Below are 19,452 nucleotides of genomic sequence, written 5' to 3' on the forward strand. Positions count from 1 at the left end.
TGAGTAGAAATCATAAATTACATCAGGTTTTCTAACATCTTTCCTATTTTTCTGCAAGAGTTCTGGTTTTTTAAAAGACAAACTTGGGTAGCGATGTAAAAACCCATAGTACCAATCATTTCCTGGTACTCCGTCTTTGAAAGGTGATCTAATGTAATTTACTTCAATATATTGTGCCACTATGTTTACAATATCCTGTTTATCACAGGGGTAACCCATATGGGCTCTTGCCTTGATGCAGTCTACCAGATCATGTTCTTCTTGTGCAGAAAGAACAGTTGGCAGACCTGCTCCTATTTTATCCAGGGAATTACCTTTAGTTCTGTTGAATATTACACTTTTGGGAACACCATATCTTTCCTGTGCTTCATTGTATGTGCAGTTTTTTTTCCATGTCTCGAACAGCTCTCAAGACATCTTCTGCAGTGTAGCTTGGCCCAGGTTTTTTCTTTATGTAAGTTCTCGGCATCTGAAAATTAAAATATTTGTTTAGAATTTACTTTGGAAAAATGTAGCTAGTAGCCTATCTGTAAAAAAATAATATCACTGATCAGTTATGAACCAAAAAAAGAGAAGCTGTAGGCAACTGATTTTAATAATTCATTACTAAAACAATTGCCACAAACAATACATAGGAATAAAAAAATACCTGAATGGCATAACTAGGCTAGTACATTTCAGCAGGGCTATGGAAAACTGACAACAAATAGTTTTAGTAGGGTTTGCAATCTGCTACTCTCAATGATAAAAAAATTAAATTGTTTAAAGATACTTATTTAAATCGTTCACAATTACCCCAAAACTGGATTCACAATTACCCCTGAGTGATATTTTTGTGGGGTAATTGTGAATGGCCTTGAGCTCATCCATTCTTTTGAGTATTCACACGAGAATGAAGTGAATGTACAACTTAATTGCACTAGTATTTCTCTAATATTGTAGACACTTGAAAAAATCTTACCTTTCTGAAAGAAGTTAGACTGACTTCAGACGTCTGCAAAACTGGTATTCACAATTTTCGTATGATGAAAAGTTGAGCTGCAAACTATAACCCAAAAGACAGGTCTGGAGTCCAGAGAAAGACAGAGGTTATGGAGGGAAGATGAAAGCATGGTTTGATGCTAGTGATGCCAACCTTACTGCTTTAGAACATGAAATTTCCCTAGCGTTTACAATACCCCGAATTCACAATTACCCCAGTCAACCCTACTCATGTTAAAATTCTTAACATCAATTTAATAACCTTTATCATTTCAAATGTCCACTGTTATTTCAAATCGAAGTGTCACTTCCTTATTGATTCATAACAGTGACAATAATATACTCTCAGATAAAAATATGAAGTGACCTTGTAGTTTAAAAAATGCTTCTATAAAACAAAAAATCCTGAAATAAACAGTGGCTTCATGATAATCAAAACTCAGACAGTTTACTGAAATATCTCATTTCATTTTCTCTACCCATGATGCCAGAATCCTATTTCTACTTTATCATTATATATTGGAATACTGTATTAACTTACTCTATAATGAAATGAATATGAGATTGAAACAAATGATACTAACGTTGTTATTTAAAGCACAAATGAACACTAATAGAATTATAGTTATCTTGTAAAGTACAAAATAGAATAGATTACATTTTATAAACAGATCGTATAATGTCTTCGTTAATAAAAATGTTATTATTTTCTATTTTTATTAGAATGTTTCTTAAATGCAGTATGAAAACCAACACACATGATGAGCTGACTATGATGCAGACTTTGTGACATGTTTTGTTGTCTGAAATAGAAAGCAACAGAATAAATTAGTATACATTTTTTTATAACGGGCACAAAATATATGACAAGATTATGGTACAATTTTTTTTCAATAAACGATTTATCATTCATGTGCTAAAATAATTCAACAGATTAAATCATTTATTTATTTTTCCCAAAAACATAATTTCAATGAAAAATTATAAGAGAAAAATTCCATACACGATACAAAATGAAAAATGAATAAATACCATCAAAAAGAATAAGATATTTTTTATGAATGAATTGAATGTATAAATGAATGAATTAAAGTATAATGAATAAATATATTAAAACTGAAGTCCCTGCAAGGTTCAAAAAACCTGAGAGCAGTGGCCGATAGTTCAATGATTGAATAACAATGAAGATAATAATGGGATAACATGAAACTTGGATTTGCTATCAAATATTTATTGAGAAAATCGGGAAGAGAAACAGGGAGTGAAGAAGGGAACATAAATAGCAGAGAAAAAGCATAAGGGAAAGTAAAGAATAGTTGAAAATTACATAAAAATCATTAGAAGTCTTCATACTAAGATGTGAGGAAAATTCTCCAGATGAAAGCTATGTATTAGTCCAGTCAATATAGATATAAAAAAGGGGATGTGCTTGCAATGTATATAGTAGTTATGATTTTTGAATGTATTACTCAGATACATGAGAAAAGTCCAGAATCACTTTTTTCAGGCAAAATTTCCTTGTGCTAGATACAGAGTGGCCCAGAAACATCGTATTTTCGGTTCATTATCCAGTTTTCAGCTATTTCCGCAAATCCAACAATCGGACAGAAAAATTTGCTTCTGCCTTTTTTTCTAGATTATAAAACTCTGAATAAAATGAGATCATTTGGAACTTTATATCTTCAATGAGTACTGAGTTATGTTTTTTCCAAAAAGAAGACAAATTTGAAGAATAAATCAATTTTGTTGAATTTCAGTTTTTGAAAAGTATTGAAGTTAGAACAATGCAGTTGGTGATGTTGGTTGAAGCTAAAAATTAGGTATTTTTTCACAATACAAGGGGCATTGTTGTCAGGGGTGTAGCTGGAAGAGATAGAGCACTCTACCTGGTCTTAAATTGTAGAGCTCAAAAATACGCCCAAAGGGATTTTGAATTATACATCTAAATGGTAACAATCTGAATATATTGTTGAAAACTGAAATTAATCAAAATTGATTTTTTCTTTAAATTTTACCAATTTTTGAAAAATCATAACCCAGTACTTATTGAAGATAGAGAGTTCAGTAAAATCTCATTTTATTCAGAATTTTATAATCGAAAAAAAAGGCAAGATCAAATTTTTTTGTCTGATTACCGGATTTGGCGGAAATAGCTGAAAACTGGAAAGTGAACCGAAAATACAAGGTTTTTGGGCCAATCTGTATCTTACACAAGGAGATTATCCATGAAAAAATTGGTTCTGGACTTCACTCATGTAGCCAAATAATATATAAAAGAATCAGAACTACAATATAAATTGCAAGCACCAATGTATAATTATAGTGGCTGGACTAAAATTGATTTATTCAAGACACAAGATGTATTGATTTCAGATACTAGTTTCCTATCAAATTTACTGGTGATGAAATGGCCAGGTCTTATCAATTCTACATATTGATAAAACAGTATCTACAATTTGAAATTTAGATGATTGATTTAGATGTATAGGTGCCTGACAGTTAAAAAATCCAGCCCACTAAAGCAACTCTAACTCTCACTCAGAGTCTGGGTTTTCCTAATGTAGCTCTAATATGGTGTTTCTGAATCACAAAAAGTTTTTCCAAGTGGTTTGAGTAGGTTCCATCCCAAATTTTTATCTAATATCAATATTCAAGACATTACTCACCATTGAACGACTTTGTCTTTTGGAAAGCTTTCTCAGTTTCTCAGCAGTAATGAGGGGGCAGATATTACTGGCACTTTGCGTTTCTAAAAAAGAAAACTCTATTAAACATGACAGTATAAAAATATGTATAAGTAATACAGGAAAACATAATTACTAAATAAATTATAAGCATATTATTTTTAAAAAATTTAACAAAATAAAAAGTGCAATCCTTCCTCTATAAGGTATTTTCTAATGATAACACCTATTTAATCTTCTAAACAAATACAATTTATTGAATGTGAACATCATCTTTGAATCTATTCTCAATCTCCATGATATTCTGATTGATGATCAGTAATAATTACTGATTAAATTCAATTAGGATTAAAGGCGGCTACACAATGTAGATTGACATTTCAATGAATTCTTGTTGATCATCTCTGATTTGAAATGGTCAAATGTTCATAACATAGATAACCTATTCCAAGAATGACCATTCCATTTATGAGTTAAAAATTTATTGTCTTACTGGGCTAGCTACACACAAGTCGATTGTGGACGTTCAATGAAAGTTCATTCGAATTTTGACCACACAACCAAAACTTGAAGTAGCTTTCAGAAACATAAATTCCATTTCACGATTATAACCGTGATCGTGCATATTTCAAGATTCACATAAGCTGTTTGGCTTCTGGTTGCTATGTGGTAGTGAAGCTGATGGAATGCTAGACATTCTAACAAAATCAGCTCTTCACACACATCGATTTTGGATGCATGATAAAAAATCAAACATCCAATTTTGTGGCGCAATGGAATGAATGGGTGATTACAAACACATTGATCAACGATTTTTACCATATGGACGCCGTGTAGCAGTTGTCTCTTGTCTGGAATATACTCCTATATATTCCAATATCAACTATATTGGAATTTGGACATTCACTTTTTTATCGTAGGACCAAAATTGATGTGTGTGAATCTAGCCTGAAGCCCCACACACACATCAATTTTTGTTCATAAGGTATTTTGTCGTCCTCATGAATTCTATTAGATTAAACAGATGATGTTAGTCAACTTCCGTTTAAACTGATAGAATTCATGAGAACGGCAAAATATCATACGAACAAACATTGATGTGTGTGCTGGGCTTTAGATGGTCTACTTCTATTTTTTTGTTCCATCGAAGCTGACAAAATGAATTTTCACTAGTATGTACTGTAAATATAACTATGGTGACCATATTTTTACTAGTTAAAATCGGGATAAACCCATTGTTGTATAATAATTTAGGCCTACCTATATTTTTTATACATATTTGTAAATTTGGAAAATAACAAATAAAAACACAGTTTTACATTATTATTTATTATACTTTATTGGCTATTGCACAAGACTTTGAAATATTTATATAATGTAGGCTACCTATGCAACTCAGGTAAAAAAAATAATGAAAATTAGGTTCTTTGAAAAAAAATGTAATTAAGGGTTGTTTGTAAATGTAAAAAATGTTATGTAATGTAATTTACATGTAATTAACACGTTGGCTGCCGCAATGCATAAGAAATGACATTCCCCAGGTGCCACAACTAAAAATTCTTGTATGGTGCTCCAAATAAATTGTATATTAGTGTTATGTAGCTAAAACATGATTTTGAATATCAAATCAGCTAAAAAATGTGAGTTCACCGGTGATCCTCATGGCACACAGTTTATACATTAGCATCCCTGTGCCATGAGGATCACCGGTGAACTCATTTGTTTTCAGACCAATTTTTGAATGTAGGATAGGCAATAATAATTATTTTGATGATGGGTACACATTATTATTATCTTGAATAATACAAAATACAAAATAAAAATCAAAATACAAGTTTTAAGGGTTTTTAAAAAATTCAGTGGTTTTTTACAAAACATTGTAAAACATACACATGAATTTATTGCAAACCATACACTTTGTTGACACCAATTTGGTGATTTTTTGTGCTTCTCGACTGTTCTTAGCTGCTTCAGCATAGCACATTGTGCATCTGCGCCTCACTCTCCTGTTATTTTTATCCCTGTCTGTTGAAGATAGCAGTTCATGTTTTTGTTGTTGGTCGACCTCATGTTGGTTTGGATAGCAAGTGGATTACCATCTCTATCGAGACCTAACATTTGTAAAACTAATTGCTTCCTGAAATCAGTGATTTGAATTTTCCTTGTATGGAAGTGATTGTGAATTATACACGCATTTACCACTGCAGTGCTAAGTAGCAGTTCAAAGGCCACCTTATGGTACCACCTAACCGTTTTTCTGAGTGGTGTAAAATAACTGGATAATTGGTCTGATAGATCGATGCCTTGTTTTCCCTTGTACTCAATGATTGCAATTGGTTTTTCTACTGCTGTCCCAGTCCTGTCTCTTCTGCCAGTTGGAATTTTTTCAATAGTGTGTTTGGTAGAGAGAAAAAGGACGTCCCTTTTGTCCTTCCATTTACCTATGACAATGCCTTGGGAGTTCTGTTGACCAATCACTTCACCTTTTTTTATTCTCTTACTGACAATATCTTTGGGCATAAGAAATGGAATCTGTTTCAGTTTATCAAACGATTTTTGACATTCATCATTCCATATGAATTTCGCATTTTTCTTCCTCAAGGCATTCAATGGGGCTGAAATCTGTGCTAAGTTGGGGCTTCTGGATTTTTACCATATGGACGCCGTGTAGCAGTTGTCTCTTGTCTGGAATATACTCCTATATATTCCAATATCAACTATATTGGAATTTGGACATTCACTTTTTTATCGTAGGACCAAAATTGATGTGTGTGAATCTAGCCTGAAGCCCCACACACACATCAATTTTTGTTCGTAAGGTATTTTGTCATCCTCATGAATTCTATTAGATTAAACAGATGATGTTAGTCAACTTCCGTTTAAACTGATAGAATTCATGAGAACGGCAAAATATCATACGAACAAACATTGATGTGTGTGCAGGGCTTTAGATGGTCTACTTCTATTTTTTTGTTCCATCGAAGCTGACAAAATGAATTTTCACTAGTATGTACTGTAAATATAACTATGGTGACCATATTTTTACTAGTTAAAATCGGGATAAACCCATTGTTGTATAATAATTTAGGCCTACCTATATTTTTTATACATATTTGTAAATTTGGAAAATAACAAATAAAAACACAGTTTTACATTATTATTTATTATACTTTATTGGCTATTGCACAAGACTTTGAAATATTTATATAATGTAGGCTACCTATGCAACTCAGGTAAAAAAAATAATGAAAATTAGGTTCTTTGAAAAAAAATGTAATTAAGGGTTGTTTGTAAATGTAAAAAATGTTATGTAATGTAATTTACATGTAATTAACACGTTGGCTGCCGCAATGCATAAGAAATGACATTCCCCAGGTGCCACAACTAAAAATTCTTGTATGGTGCTCCAAATAAATTGTATATTAGTGTTATGTAGCTAAAACATGATTTTGAATATCAAATCAGCTAAAAAATGTGAGTTCACCGGTGATCCTCATGGCACACAGTTTATACATTAGCATCCCTGTGCCATGAGGATCACCGGTGAACTCATTTGTTTTCAGACCAATTTTTGAATGTAGGATAGGCAATAATAATTATTTTGATGATGGGTACACATTATTATTATCTTGAATAATACAAAATACAAAATAAAAATCAAAATACAAGTTTTAAGGGTTTTTAAAAAATTCAGTGGTTTTTTACAAAACATTGTAAAACATACACATGAATTTATTGCAAACCATACACTTTGTTGACACCAATTTGGTGATTTTTTGTGCTTCTCGACTGTTCTTAGCTGCTTCAGCATAGCACATTGTGCATCTGCGCCTCACTCTCCTGTTATTTTTATCCCTGTCTGTTGAAGATAGCAGTTCATGTTTTTGTTGTTGGTCGACCTCATGTTGGTTTGGATAGCAAGTGGATTACCATCTCTATCGAGACCTAACATTTGTAAAACTAATTGCTTCCTGAAATCAGTGATTTGAATTTTCCTTGTATGGAAGTGATTGTGAATTATACACGCATTTACCACTGCAGTGCTAAGTAGCAGTTCAAAGGCCACCTTATGGTACCACCTAACCGTTTTTCTGAGTGGTGTAAAATAACTGGATAATTGGTCTGATAGATCGATGCCTTGTTTTCCCTTGTACTCAATGATTGCAATTGGTTTTTCTACTGCTGTCCCAGTCCTGTCTCTTCTGCCAGTTGGAATTTTTTCAATAGTGTGTTTGGTAGAGAGAAAAAGGACGTCCCTTTTGTCCTTCCATTTACCTATGACAATGCCTTGGGAGTTCTGTTGACCAATCACTTCACCTTTTTTTATTCTCTTACTGACAATATCTTTGGGCATAAGAAATGGAATCTGTTTCAGTTTATCAAACGATTTTTGACATTCATCATTCCATATGAATTTCGCATTTTTCTTCCTCAAGGCATTCAATGGGGCTGAAATCTGTGCTAAGTTGGGGATAAACTTAGAGAAAAACTGCACCATTCCCAAGAATCGTTCAATTCCTTTTACTTTAGTTGAACAGGAAAATTAACAATAATTGGTTTTGTTCTTTCTGGGTCGATTGAAATACTATCATGAGGAAATTATTAGATGAAGTTTTCTGTAGATTAAAACGATCAAACCTGACAGTGAACCCTCAGAAATGTAACTTTGCTGCTCACAAAATCATTTTCTTAGGTCTCTAAGAAATTGACCTAAGAAATTGATTTTGTTAGCAGCAAAGTTACATTTCTGAGGGTTCACTGTCAGGTTTGATCGTTTTAATCTACAGAAAACTTCATCTAATAATTTCCAATGATTTTCGAGAGTGTCAGTATATAAAATCAAATCATCCAAATAAAAAAATAATCCCTTGAAACGCAAGTCACCAAACAATTTCTGCATTAAGATGGTCAAAACAGCTGATCCACAACTGATTCCATATGGCAAACGCTTGAATTGATACAAGTTGAATGGTGTTATGAACGCTGTTAGATGCTTCGAATTTTCAGTCAAATGGGCTAGTCAAATCAATGCACGAAAACCACTTAGCATTCGAAAAATAATGAAAACATTCGTGAAGATTTCCTAATCGAGCTGACTGTAACTCTATTACCTTATTTAGGCGACGATAATCAATGCACAAACGATAAGAATTTGGAGTTGGTTTGGGCACCAATAAACAAGGTGACGAGTACTGCGATGTTGAGGGCTCAATTATATCTTCATCTAGTAGTTGTTGAATCTTTTTTCTTAGATATTCTAACTTGATTAGATTCATAGAATACGGTTGAGACCTGACAACCTTGTTGGATGTTAATTTAATATCATATTTTATTAGATCGGTTGATCCAATTTTCTCAGTCAGAACATCTGCGTGTTTACTGATCAATTTTTCTAGACTACTCCTATCAAAATAACTCAAATGCGATAAGTCCATTGGAGCCAGTCTCTCCATGATATTATGAACTTGAATTTCGGAATTGTTAGAAAAATCTTTATTAATTAAAGGAAATTTTAAGTGAGGACTGAAGTCAAAGAAAAAGTTTCTTCTTATTGAATTCACAAGGATCTGAGAGTGCTCTATGAAGTCACATCCCAAAATTATTTCAACTGGCAAGTTATCAGCAACTAAAAATCGGAATTTCCATGAGAATATTTCTATTTTAATTTTCAAAATGCATGACATAACTAATTTAGAAGAGTTTGCAGTCGAACAAATAACTTGATCTTCAATGATCTCAATTTCTTTAAGTTTATTACTGCTAATTATTTCCTGAAGTGTGGAGGCTTTTATTATTGAAAACGCTGAACCAGAGTCAACTAGACATTGGTATGTAGTTTCACCATTATTGAAATTCGCTGGTACAAAGGGAAGAGCTTTGTTAGAATAAATCATCCCACACACTTTATTTTCAGATTTTCTTTGCAAATTTTGAATGAAACGTTTCTTAGAATTAGAAATTTTATTTTTCAATGATTTCAATTATGATTGTTTTTTTACTTTATTTACTTTTGACACTAAGTTTTTTTTGTTGATGAGGCTAGGTTGGAGTTTAAATTCTTAGTGCAATTTCTTGCAATGTGATTGGGTCCATTGCATTTATAGCATACAAATCCCTGACTGTATCCTCTGTTGGGATAGTTATTTATGGGTTTCTTTTCAAATTGAGGTGTATTGTTATTATCCCTATTAGTCCTATAGAAAGCATCTCTTTCGATGTCTGCAAAATGTAAATTTGGTGCCTGGATACAGATTTCATCTAATTGGGCTAGAGTTGTAGGTTTGTTCATGAAAATTAACCTTGACCTTTCGTGAGGACTCAGACCACTTAATATTGTAGATACGACTTCAGCTTCTGATTTTTCCAATCTCAATAGCAAAGCACTCTCTTTTATTGACACCAAATAAGCTGATATAGGCTCAACCGGCGCTTGCAGTCGATAAAATCGATCTTTGACTATTGTTGACATAAGTCTCTGTGGTATAAAATAGTTCAGAGCCTCCTGGTGGAATTTATCAAAAGAGTGACTTGAATTGATCGCCATACTGATTTTAACGCATAGAGGCCCAACTGTGAATGACACTAATAGTTTTAGCATCTGGCCGTCATCTATTTGAGAAAATGACTGAATTTTTAGTGCAATTGTTAGAAATGATAAGAAATCATGAATGTTCAGACCATCAGTAGGTTTCAAATTTTTAATCAAAGATTCAATGGGGTTATGTATTTTTGAATACATTGAAAGTTGTACCTGATTTTGATTTTGACTCAAAATAATATTATTGTCAGGGCCTGCAGCTGCATTCACCTCTCCAGTTGGCGAATTTATTATCTTCATAGAAGGTATATTCAATAGTTTACTTGTACCTGGTTGATTTGAAACTACAACATTTGATGTATTTGGAAATGAGAATGCACTAGGCGATTTCATATTAGCTGGAGAAGGAGGCCTACTCTTAACTTGTTTACTTAGCAAATCTACAGTACGAGCAATGATAGAAGGCAACATATTTATCATTTCATACAACAAGGTCATTGATTTTCCTTGTTTATCTGACATTGATTCAAGTTCTTCCAATAAATATAGAATTCGAGAGCTAACTTCTTTTATTGTGCTATGAGATCTTAACGTTTCATAGGACACTTGTCTACGTTCAGTGAGGTCAGCAATCTTTTGTCTAAGCAAAGTTCTCAGACAATCAACTGTCTGACTTTGCATTTCTGATTCGAACAGAAGTTCGTCTTTTACTAATACATCTGGATTAATTTTATGAGACAAAAATGAATTAATTACATGGTTACTTGTAAATGCCCATTTCACTATCTCCAGTGTAACTGCCATGTTATCCTATTATAATCAAATCTACTAATTATTAATACTTATTACTTCTACACAATTGAAAAGCTTGATAATTCAATATCACTAAAATTTTTCCTACTTTAGATAAATTAATGGAACCTGATAGTCTGGAACCTGCTACTCATTAAATCACTTTAAAATTTGATTAATCTAATAATATTCCATCAGAATTCAATTTTCCCATTTCAAATTTAAATTTCCAATTCCAACACAAAAATAGGACCAAAAAATTCACTAATTAACTGTACGTTCTGCTACCAATTTCATAGTGTCTTTTGAGAACCTAAATTCTCAGACAACTATAATTAAGTTTGGAAATCATGCGAGACCCCAATGGTGGAGGGGTCAGTGAAATTTCTAGTACTATTCCAGTGGTAAGGAATCCAAAATAAAAATAATTTGACGATTGATTGCCTCTAAATTAAATATTTAAATTCAAACAACACTTTACAATAAATACTTTCTTCAATTAAAGATTATCTTTGTCTTTAAGAGACCAAATTTAACTGCATTTACGTCTTTAAGAGACCAAAATTTAAGGGACACATTGAATTCCGATGGGGGAAGATCAAGTACTCATCTTGTAGTTGTCGTCGCGATGTCCGGAGTCCCTGGCGGAGATGGATGAAGGGTGAAGATGATTGGTCGTCCTCCAGGAATGTTCAGACAGATCCAAAAGGGAGTTAGTCTTGTTCTCTCCTCATCAGCATTCAATGACGTACGATTCCATCCATGGTTGGAAGAAGTTGCCGGCCCTTTTACAATGGAAATTCTCAGCCCGATTCAGAAACCTGATGACAAATTTACAACAGAATTAGAAACATAATAATTACCAATATCTAATAGGATTGTATTCAATTGATGATCTAGGTAGATCATCAAATAAATACAATTCACCGCTTCCTATGAGGAGGTAATATTATTAACATACATAAATCGAACACTTTTAAATCACAATTGATAAATTATATTCAATGACAATAATAAAAATACTCACCCAAAAGGGGTATTGAAGATCCAAAGTATAGAGGAATCAATCGTCATTTATTAATTCAAGCTATCACATTATTACTGTATTCTCAAAAGGGGGACTTTACTTCTAAATATTACTCTTAGCCTACATTCAAAGTAACTTCAAAAGATGTCCGATTTACTTGGACAATCAATTAAATTTTCCTTGAGAGAATGTGAATGTTCCCCCAAACGAAAACATTACTGGAAATTGAAAGAAAATCTCAAGAAACAGTTAACACTATGACAGCTGGGATTAGAATGATCGCTCTCCTAGTTTTCAGAGGCTTCCAGACTGATCAGTTTTACCATTATTACTTAAAATATTTACCTGATCGCCGGTGAATTTCTTTTCACCCACTCTCTTTCTCCTCAGTAAATAAGGAAGGTGATACGTTCAAGCAAGAAGGAAACTAGGAGAGAAAAGTTATTTCCCTTTTGCAAGTTTAGAATTATGGGATTGATTCAGCATACTTCTGGCATCTAAATCTGTCGTGAGAATAGATAATTCCAAGTGGGATCGTGGGAATCAAGGACTTTAATAAGATGCTCATCATAATTATTATGATTTTAGAAATGCTGGCTAAGTTGCCAATGAACAAGAATAAATTTACTTTCTTCATGGGAACTGAAAACTACTAACTTAAGATAGAATAAATTCCATTTAATAACTCAAAATTTTGGTACAGTTCTAATAAAGATTTGTTTTTATTTATTAGGTACATTATCGCTACTTCATTTTATATCTAATACCATAACTTACAGTAAAAACACGAATTAAAATTATATTGGTTTATAGATAGTGTAACGCTCCTTGGGGTGTTCCTGGTTTTTTACTAGAGCAATGCCCCAGATGGAGACATCACACATGTATAAAATCTTACACTGAGTCCTCGGTGTTGTAACCTCAAACTTATAAGTAGTGTGTGAATGAACACTATAGAACAACAGGCTGGGAGATTCAGTATAAGATTCAATATAATAGTCCAAATTGCAGGAGGCATAAACTCTTGCACACCCTTGATCCGTTCAATGACTAGCTTTGTGAGAATAATATTCCTTGCAAGCATAAGTCTTAGTGTAGCAATTGCTAGACACTAGATTCAGAAACCTTAAATTATTATCTGTATTGAAGACAGTGTACAAAATCAAACAGGTCGAGCAAGGAACTTGGTGCATATAATTTGCGGGATTGTGCCACTAATAAACTCTGATGGTCTAGGATAGGATGGTTCGATAGACCAAATGCCGTTCAGAAGATACTTCGTGGACAGAATCTTTCCAAGTTCCAGGCTCTATTGTGTGATTTCTTACACTGTAGCTGCTTCTGCTGTGTAGTAGGAACTTTATTCCTAAGTCGAAGTAGGGCACAGATAGAAGCTGATATATTAGCAGGTAAGGACAGAGAACGTATGATCTCGATCTGACCCTACTTAATATCTCCACTTAGATCTGTTCCTTTATCCAGATTTGGATCAACTATTTCAATGATCGTCTTTGATCGGTGCTTAACAAGTACAAACGTGCCAAATACAAAATCTGAAGGGCTAAAGAAAGAATCAAACTCAGAAATAAAGTATTATATTTGAAATAAAATGAGCAGTAATAATAGTTAATATACAGTACAGTTTCAAGATTTGATAAACAGGTTTGAATAATTTTCTATTGACAGACTTAATTGAATTTGTGCTATGATGCTGGGCTATCATGCACGTTCTTTTACAAAGTTTAAAAATTCTCATAGATAAATTAAGTTCCTAAATGATTTAACCAGAAATATTACAATATTTGAAATTTAATCAGGGTCATGGTTCAGGCAGATAAGGACAGTTAAACAACCACAAAAACTTACAATTATAATTCAGTACACTTAATATGTTATTAGCGCTTTTGATGTGGCCAATTTATTTATCGAAGTAAAATTGAAATAATTTCTGTACTTTTTCGAAGTGAAGGGTGGGGCCCCATAACATAAAAGAGAACTCACGTGATCCTTCTTGGTGTAGTAGTTTCTTTAAATTAATTTAGATTCGATGGCTCATCCAAACATTGGTCTTCAGCACATGGGAGATTTTAGAAATTAATTATTTCCTTCACCAATCAAAAAATGAATAATAAAATTTAGATTTATGGAAGCAATCAATTGATAGAATAATTTAAAAATATAACAAATAATATTGCCTCAGGTATAGGCTAAAAATTTAAATTCATAAATTTAACAAATAAGAATCTCACTAGAAAATGGTAACTTTTTAGAACAAGGTCTTTACGGGGTGAAGTCATTAAAAGGGAAGTAAGTCTCTCTCTTCTCAAAACTTTTGGCTGAGCAGTTTTATCTTACTATTTTTGCATAGAAATTTTGCTATTGGTGGAACTAGTATGACATATACATCATGTCAGAGATGAGTAAGAGAATAGTTCTTGCTTTACAATAAATAAACTTGAATTATCTGCCTTCTATTAGTAAATAAATTCTCTTCATATTTCTCCTTATTCAACATACAATGTGTTACCGCATGTGATAAGACCTTTTCTAGTTGCTGATAACAAAAATAGAATATCATCCCTTTTTGGTGTCATTTTTCTGACCTATGATTGGCCTGAACGGGTTACAGAGATTTTTACATCAGTCCATGCAGTTTATTCTATTATAATTATTATATCATTTATATTTCATACAAGAGATTCTTATTACAATAATAAATAACAAAAAATGCATAATACAATTCTTATCAGTGATAATGCTTGTACTATGATCAGCTTGCTTTTATAATATTTAAGATGTTGTACATTTTTCCATTAATTATTTTAACAATAATAAATAAATTTTTATTTTGAAACTCTTATCCTTATTACAATGATTATTGGTTTTTAGAAGTAATTATATCATCGTTTTGAAAAGTAAGTTCAGCAGCACAAATAATTCATTTTGACTAATTTCTTGACTGCATTCAAACAGCTGTTCACTAACATAAACAAAGTTGTAACCTCTAAATTTGATGGTTGACTATAAACAATTTACAAATTATTTGCAATAAATTATAATTTTCAATAAATAATTCTTCCAAAAATATGCCATATAGAACGGTGCTCTTATCTCAGTCTCAGTTTTTTATAAGTATAATCTTTATTGCTATCAGGTAACAGTACATTTGATACTCTTCCTAGCCTTTGACAATAATAATATCTTCCATTACTTCGATTTATTTCATTTCATGGTCTCAATAATTCTAAAATGTCACAATAGTAATATACATATCCAAGTTTTCAAAACTCTCTGTTTCAAACAAGACTGTTGTTCAATTCATTTTAGGTTAACTGTAGAACCTTTCATTTGTTTTGTGATAAATTTGTTTCATCCCACATTTGCACAGTCTCACTAATAATGGTCGATATTGGGAGCTCCATATATTTCCAATCCCACCAGCCGACAAGATATTTTTTGCCCCACTTGGATGTAATGAGCTGGTTTTTGTGCGTCATATGGAGGCCGAAAACGATTGTTTTCTGACCAGGCTGGTAAAATTTTTATGGCCCTAGGGCTGTAAAATAACCTTGAAATCAGCTGATTCTGATTTGATGTGAACGTGTTTACAAAATAGTTTATGAAACAGAATCAGTTTATGCTTCTAGAATTGAATAAAGTATTTTGCAGTAGGATACCATCATTTTATTTGGATGAATGAAATACAAATAAGATATATTATAAACTAATCAAATTCGATTTTCAGAGTAGGATAGGGCTTCTAACCTCAACTTCTGATAACAAGCATTGTTGACATCCAGATTGTCCAAATTTCAAGTGCACTAAAACAGCTGATCCAAAAAATTTCATTATTTGTGTTTATTATTCAAGAATCAAAACATTCATAATAATATCATCATATTGCCATTTGAAAGAATAAAAAAGTATAAACTCAACCTCCCACATTAAAACATACTTGAACATAATCTTTTAGGTTATTTAGACAAATTGAAATCTACCCAAACCCAGCTTAAGTACTGTGTTTACCACTAAACCTGGTGGATAATTTTGGAACTACTTAAAACAACCTATTTTTTGGACATGTTATTCATTATCAAAATTTGGGAACAGAATAGTTTGGGCCATGCCTGTTGTTCTTTCCCGATCATATTTATATGATACTAGCTGTCAGGCTCGCTACACTCGCCATATCCGTCTAGCCAGGGGGCTCTGCCCCCTGGACCCCCGACTGTGGATCGTCCAAAAATGAGATCAGCAGGCTTGCTTCACTCGCCTGCATGTAGACCTCAGCAGAACCTCTATACCGAATTTGATTGTATTATGTCAATTTGATCTCAAAAAACACCTGTTACTATATCGGTGTATCTTTGGCAAACGAAATTCTTCCACCCCAGCTAAACCTGTGTACTGAATTTTCTTCAATATATTTCCATCAATTATTATTGAAAGAGGTGAGGAAATGCAGAAAAGCTGAGAAACTGCTAATTTTGGTTAACTGCATAAATTGGTATTAGGAGGTCCTGGATAAATGCATTTCAATCTTCAACTTGGTGCCAACCTAACAAAGTCAACTCAACTTAATGCCAACCTGACAAAATTTTTAATTTAGTTACCAGAACAACTGTTTCGAAGAGGTACTCTCTCTAGATTATAGTTCTATATTAACATAAATGGTATGGACATTTCAATTATAAATTTAAGATATTGGAATAAGAAGAATATACATGCTGAAAGACGAACTTTAAACCCTTATAAACCACCCTTAGAGTTAAAATATTGCCAAAAGATTTCTTAGTGCGCCTCCAAAGGGCCAACTGAACATACCTTCCAAATTTGAACGTTTTTGGTCTGGTAGATTTTTAGTTTTGCGAGTGAGTGAGTGAGTGAGTGAGTCAGTCAGTCAGTCAGTCTGTCATTGAGTGCCATTTCGCTTTTATATATACAGTGAATATCGTTTATAGTGACCTTCAAGGGACCATCAGTTTTGGGTCACTATAACCGATAGTCACTATATCCGATACTAGGCTCAGGAAGTACTAAAGTATACATTAGTGAAAAAACAGCATAAATAATGACACTTACGTTTTCGTTGCAGCATTTTATTCCAGGTAAACACACTTTCCAAACTGAAACGTCCTTTATATTATTATAATGTACTGTAAATTTTTAATAATTTTTATCAAAATTGAAACGAAATCACAAATGAAGTCACATTCAAATGAAAGTCCCGGTTAATACAGTATACAAATATGGCCCGTTCAAAAACTTAAGTAGGCTACTTCATAAATTTCATTTTAGTTTGAAAATAATTCAATGTTTCATAAAAAAAACTTGAACTCAAAATAAGAAAAAATTGAAATCAAAAAAATGTTAAAATTAGGTATTTTTCAAAAAGTCTGTAATTTTCGTTTGTTTTTTGCACTTTGAATTGTAGTACGATGTTTGAAACTGTTTCTCTAGATTAAATAGAACATTTTTTGTTGCTTCATCTGCTGTATTTGTGACACTAAGAAATTGGCAAATTGTCTTGATCGCTTTACAAGCTTCAGTCAGTGTTGGTGGATTGATTTCCTCATCATTATCATTGTCTTTCTCAGTGTTTGTAACGTCGTCTTCTTCTCTCAAAGTCGAAGTCAGCAATTCCTCATCACTTACAGCTGCCGTCGTTTCCAAATCCTTGTCTACTTCTTCATACTCTTCAAAGAAATCCTGAGACACTGGTTGAGCCAAACTTCTCCCCCATTCTTGTAACGACTCTTCTGTGCATGCAGATTCAATAATGTTATCAGACTGCATTAAAAATCCTGCATGTCTGAAACAGTTTTTCACTGTAATGGATGTGACTTCATTCCAAGCTCTTTCTAACATTGTAATTGCGTCGAGTACAGAGACTTTTGTTTCACATCCTTCATCAAAATCTTGAATGATTTGTAGAATGAGACGTTTCCGATAGTTGACTTTCAGAGACCTTATAACACCTTCATCCAAGGGTTGCAAAACAGATGTTGTATTAGGCGGGAGGAACACCAACTTTATAGATGTAAGATTTTCAACATGTGGATGTGCTGGACAGTTATCTACCATCAACAATATTTTATCATTTTTCAATTTCAGTTCATTGTCCCATTTTCTTAGCCAGGAAGTGAACAATTCACTTGTCATCCACGCTCTTTTGTTACTTTCATATGTTACTGGCAATAAATTAACATTTTTGAAACAACGAGTTTTAGCACTTTTCCCTATAACCATCAGCTTGCGCTTATCACTCCCATCCATATTCACGGCAACTAAAACAGTTAGTCTGTCTTTTGACAATTTACCCCCCCCCCCGTGCACTTTTCACCTTTGAAACGTAATGTTTTTTCAGGATTCAGTTTGAAGAAAATTCCAGTTTCATCAGCATTGTAAATTTTTTCATCTGGATAAATATCACGTAATTTTGGCCACACATTGTTTAACCAGTCTTCAGGAATACCAGTTGGAACTGCTGCTGCCTCACCACTTATTCTACCACTTGTGATTGCATGGCACTGGCGAAATCGTTGTATCCATGCAGATGTAATATCGCGAGGTCTACCCAACTACTCAGCCAAATCATTTGCTTTACTCTGCAAAATTGGACCGCTTATAGGAATATTATTCGCTCTTTGTATCTTGAACCATTTCAGCAACGCTTGATCTACGTCATTGTTTTGACTAGGACGAAGTTTTTTTGATTTCATAGAACTTGTCTCAAAGCTCTGCTTAATTTTATCGCGATTTTTCCATATTACCGAAATTGTTGAATGTCCAACCCCTAATTCCTTCGCTATGTCCCTATTTGCTTCACCATTCTCAATTCGCCAAATGATGTGCGATTTTTCTTCAATAGTGAAAGTCTTACGGGAAGAAGCCATATTATCAACACTGTATACAATTTAAAATAAGAGTTCTGTTTGTAAAATTTAATGAAACATGCACTACACACACTAATATAACACACACTTTACAGTAACAATCCAATCACACATCAAACCGAAATACTGTAGGATGCAACCGAACTGAACGAAAGGCTGAATTGAACTGAATGTCTGAATAGACCTATAATGTTCAGAGGAATGCACATTTCACGATTTCGTAATAAAAGACTGACCAATAATACGGCTCAACTAGAATAAATACAGACATGATGATTCCTGTCTGGAGAACATCCTGTTTACTTAACGTTTCGTCATTATATACGATATTATTTTCCTCATTTTGATAGAAATCCGGTCATAATAGCCGATATGTGATTATAATTGATGTCACTATAAGCGATATAATAAAGCATTGTACGCATAGCAAACCAAACAAGGGGCAGCTTTCCGGTCACTATATCCGATAGGTCATTATAGCCGATGTCATAATAAACGATATTCACTGTAGATGTAATTGTATTCACTTAAAAT

The 19,452-nt window shown here is 33.0% G+C and overlaps 1 protein-coding gene across 1 annotated transcript; it reads right to left on the minus strand.

The window, feature by feature from the left end:
* Positions 1-450: 450 nt before the first annotated feature.
* LOC120349522 (tigger transposable element-derived protein 4-like) lies at positions 451-19,057 on the minus strand. Its single transcript, XM_039419898.1, has 2 exons — positions 17,412-19,057; positions 451-469 (listed from the first exon to the last, which is right to left on the minus strand). The coding sequence occupies exons 1-2, from the start codon at positions 18,296-18,298 to the stop codon at positions 451-453; spliced, it is 906 nt and encodes a 301-aa protein (XP_039275832.1). The 5' UTR covers positions 18,299-19,057.
* Between the last annotated feature and the right edge of the window lie 395 nt (positions 19,058-19,452).

The sequence above is a fragment of the Nilaparvata lugens genome, chromosome 1 (assembly GCF_014356525.2).
Source record: "Nilaparvata lugens isolate BPH chromosome 1, ASM1435652v1, whole genome shotgun sequence".
In the NCBI taxonomy this organism is placed as follows: Eukaryota; Metazoa; Arthropoda; class Insecta; order Hemiptera; family Delphacidae; genus Nilaparvata; species Nilaparvata lugens.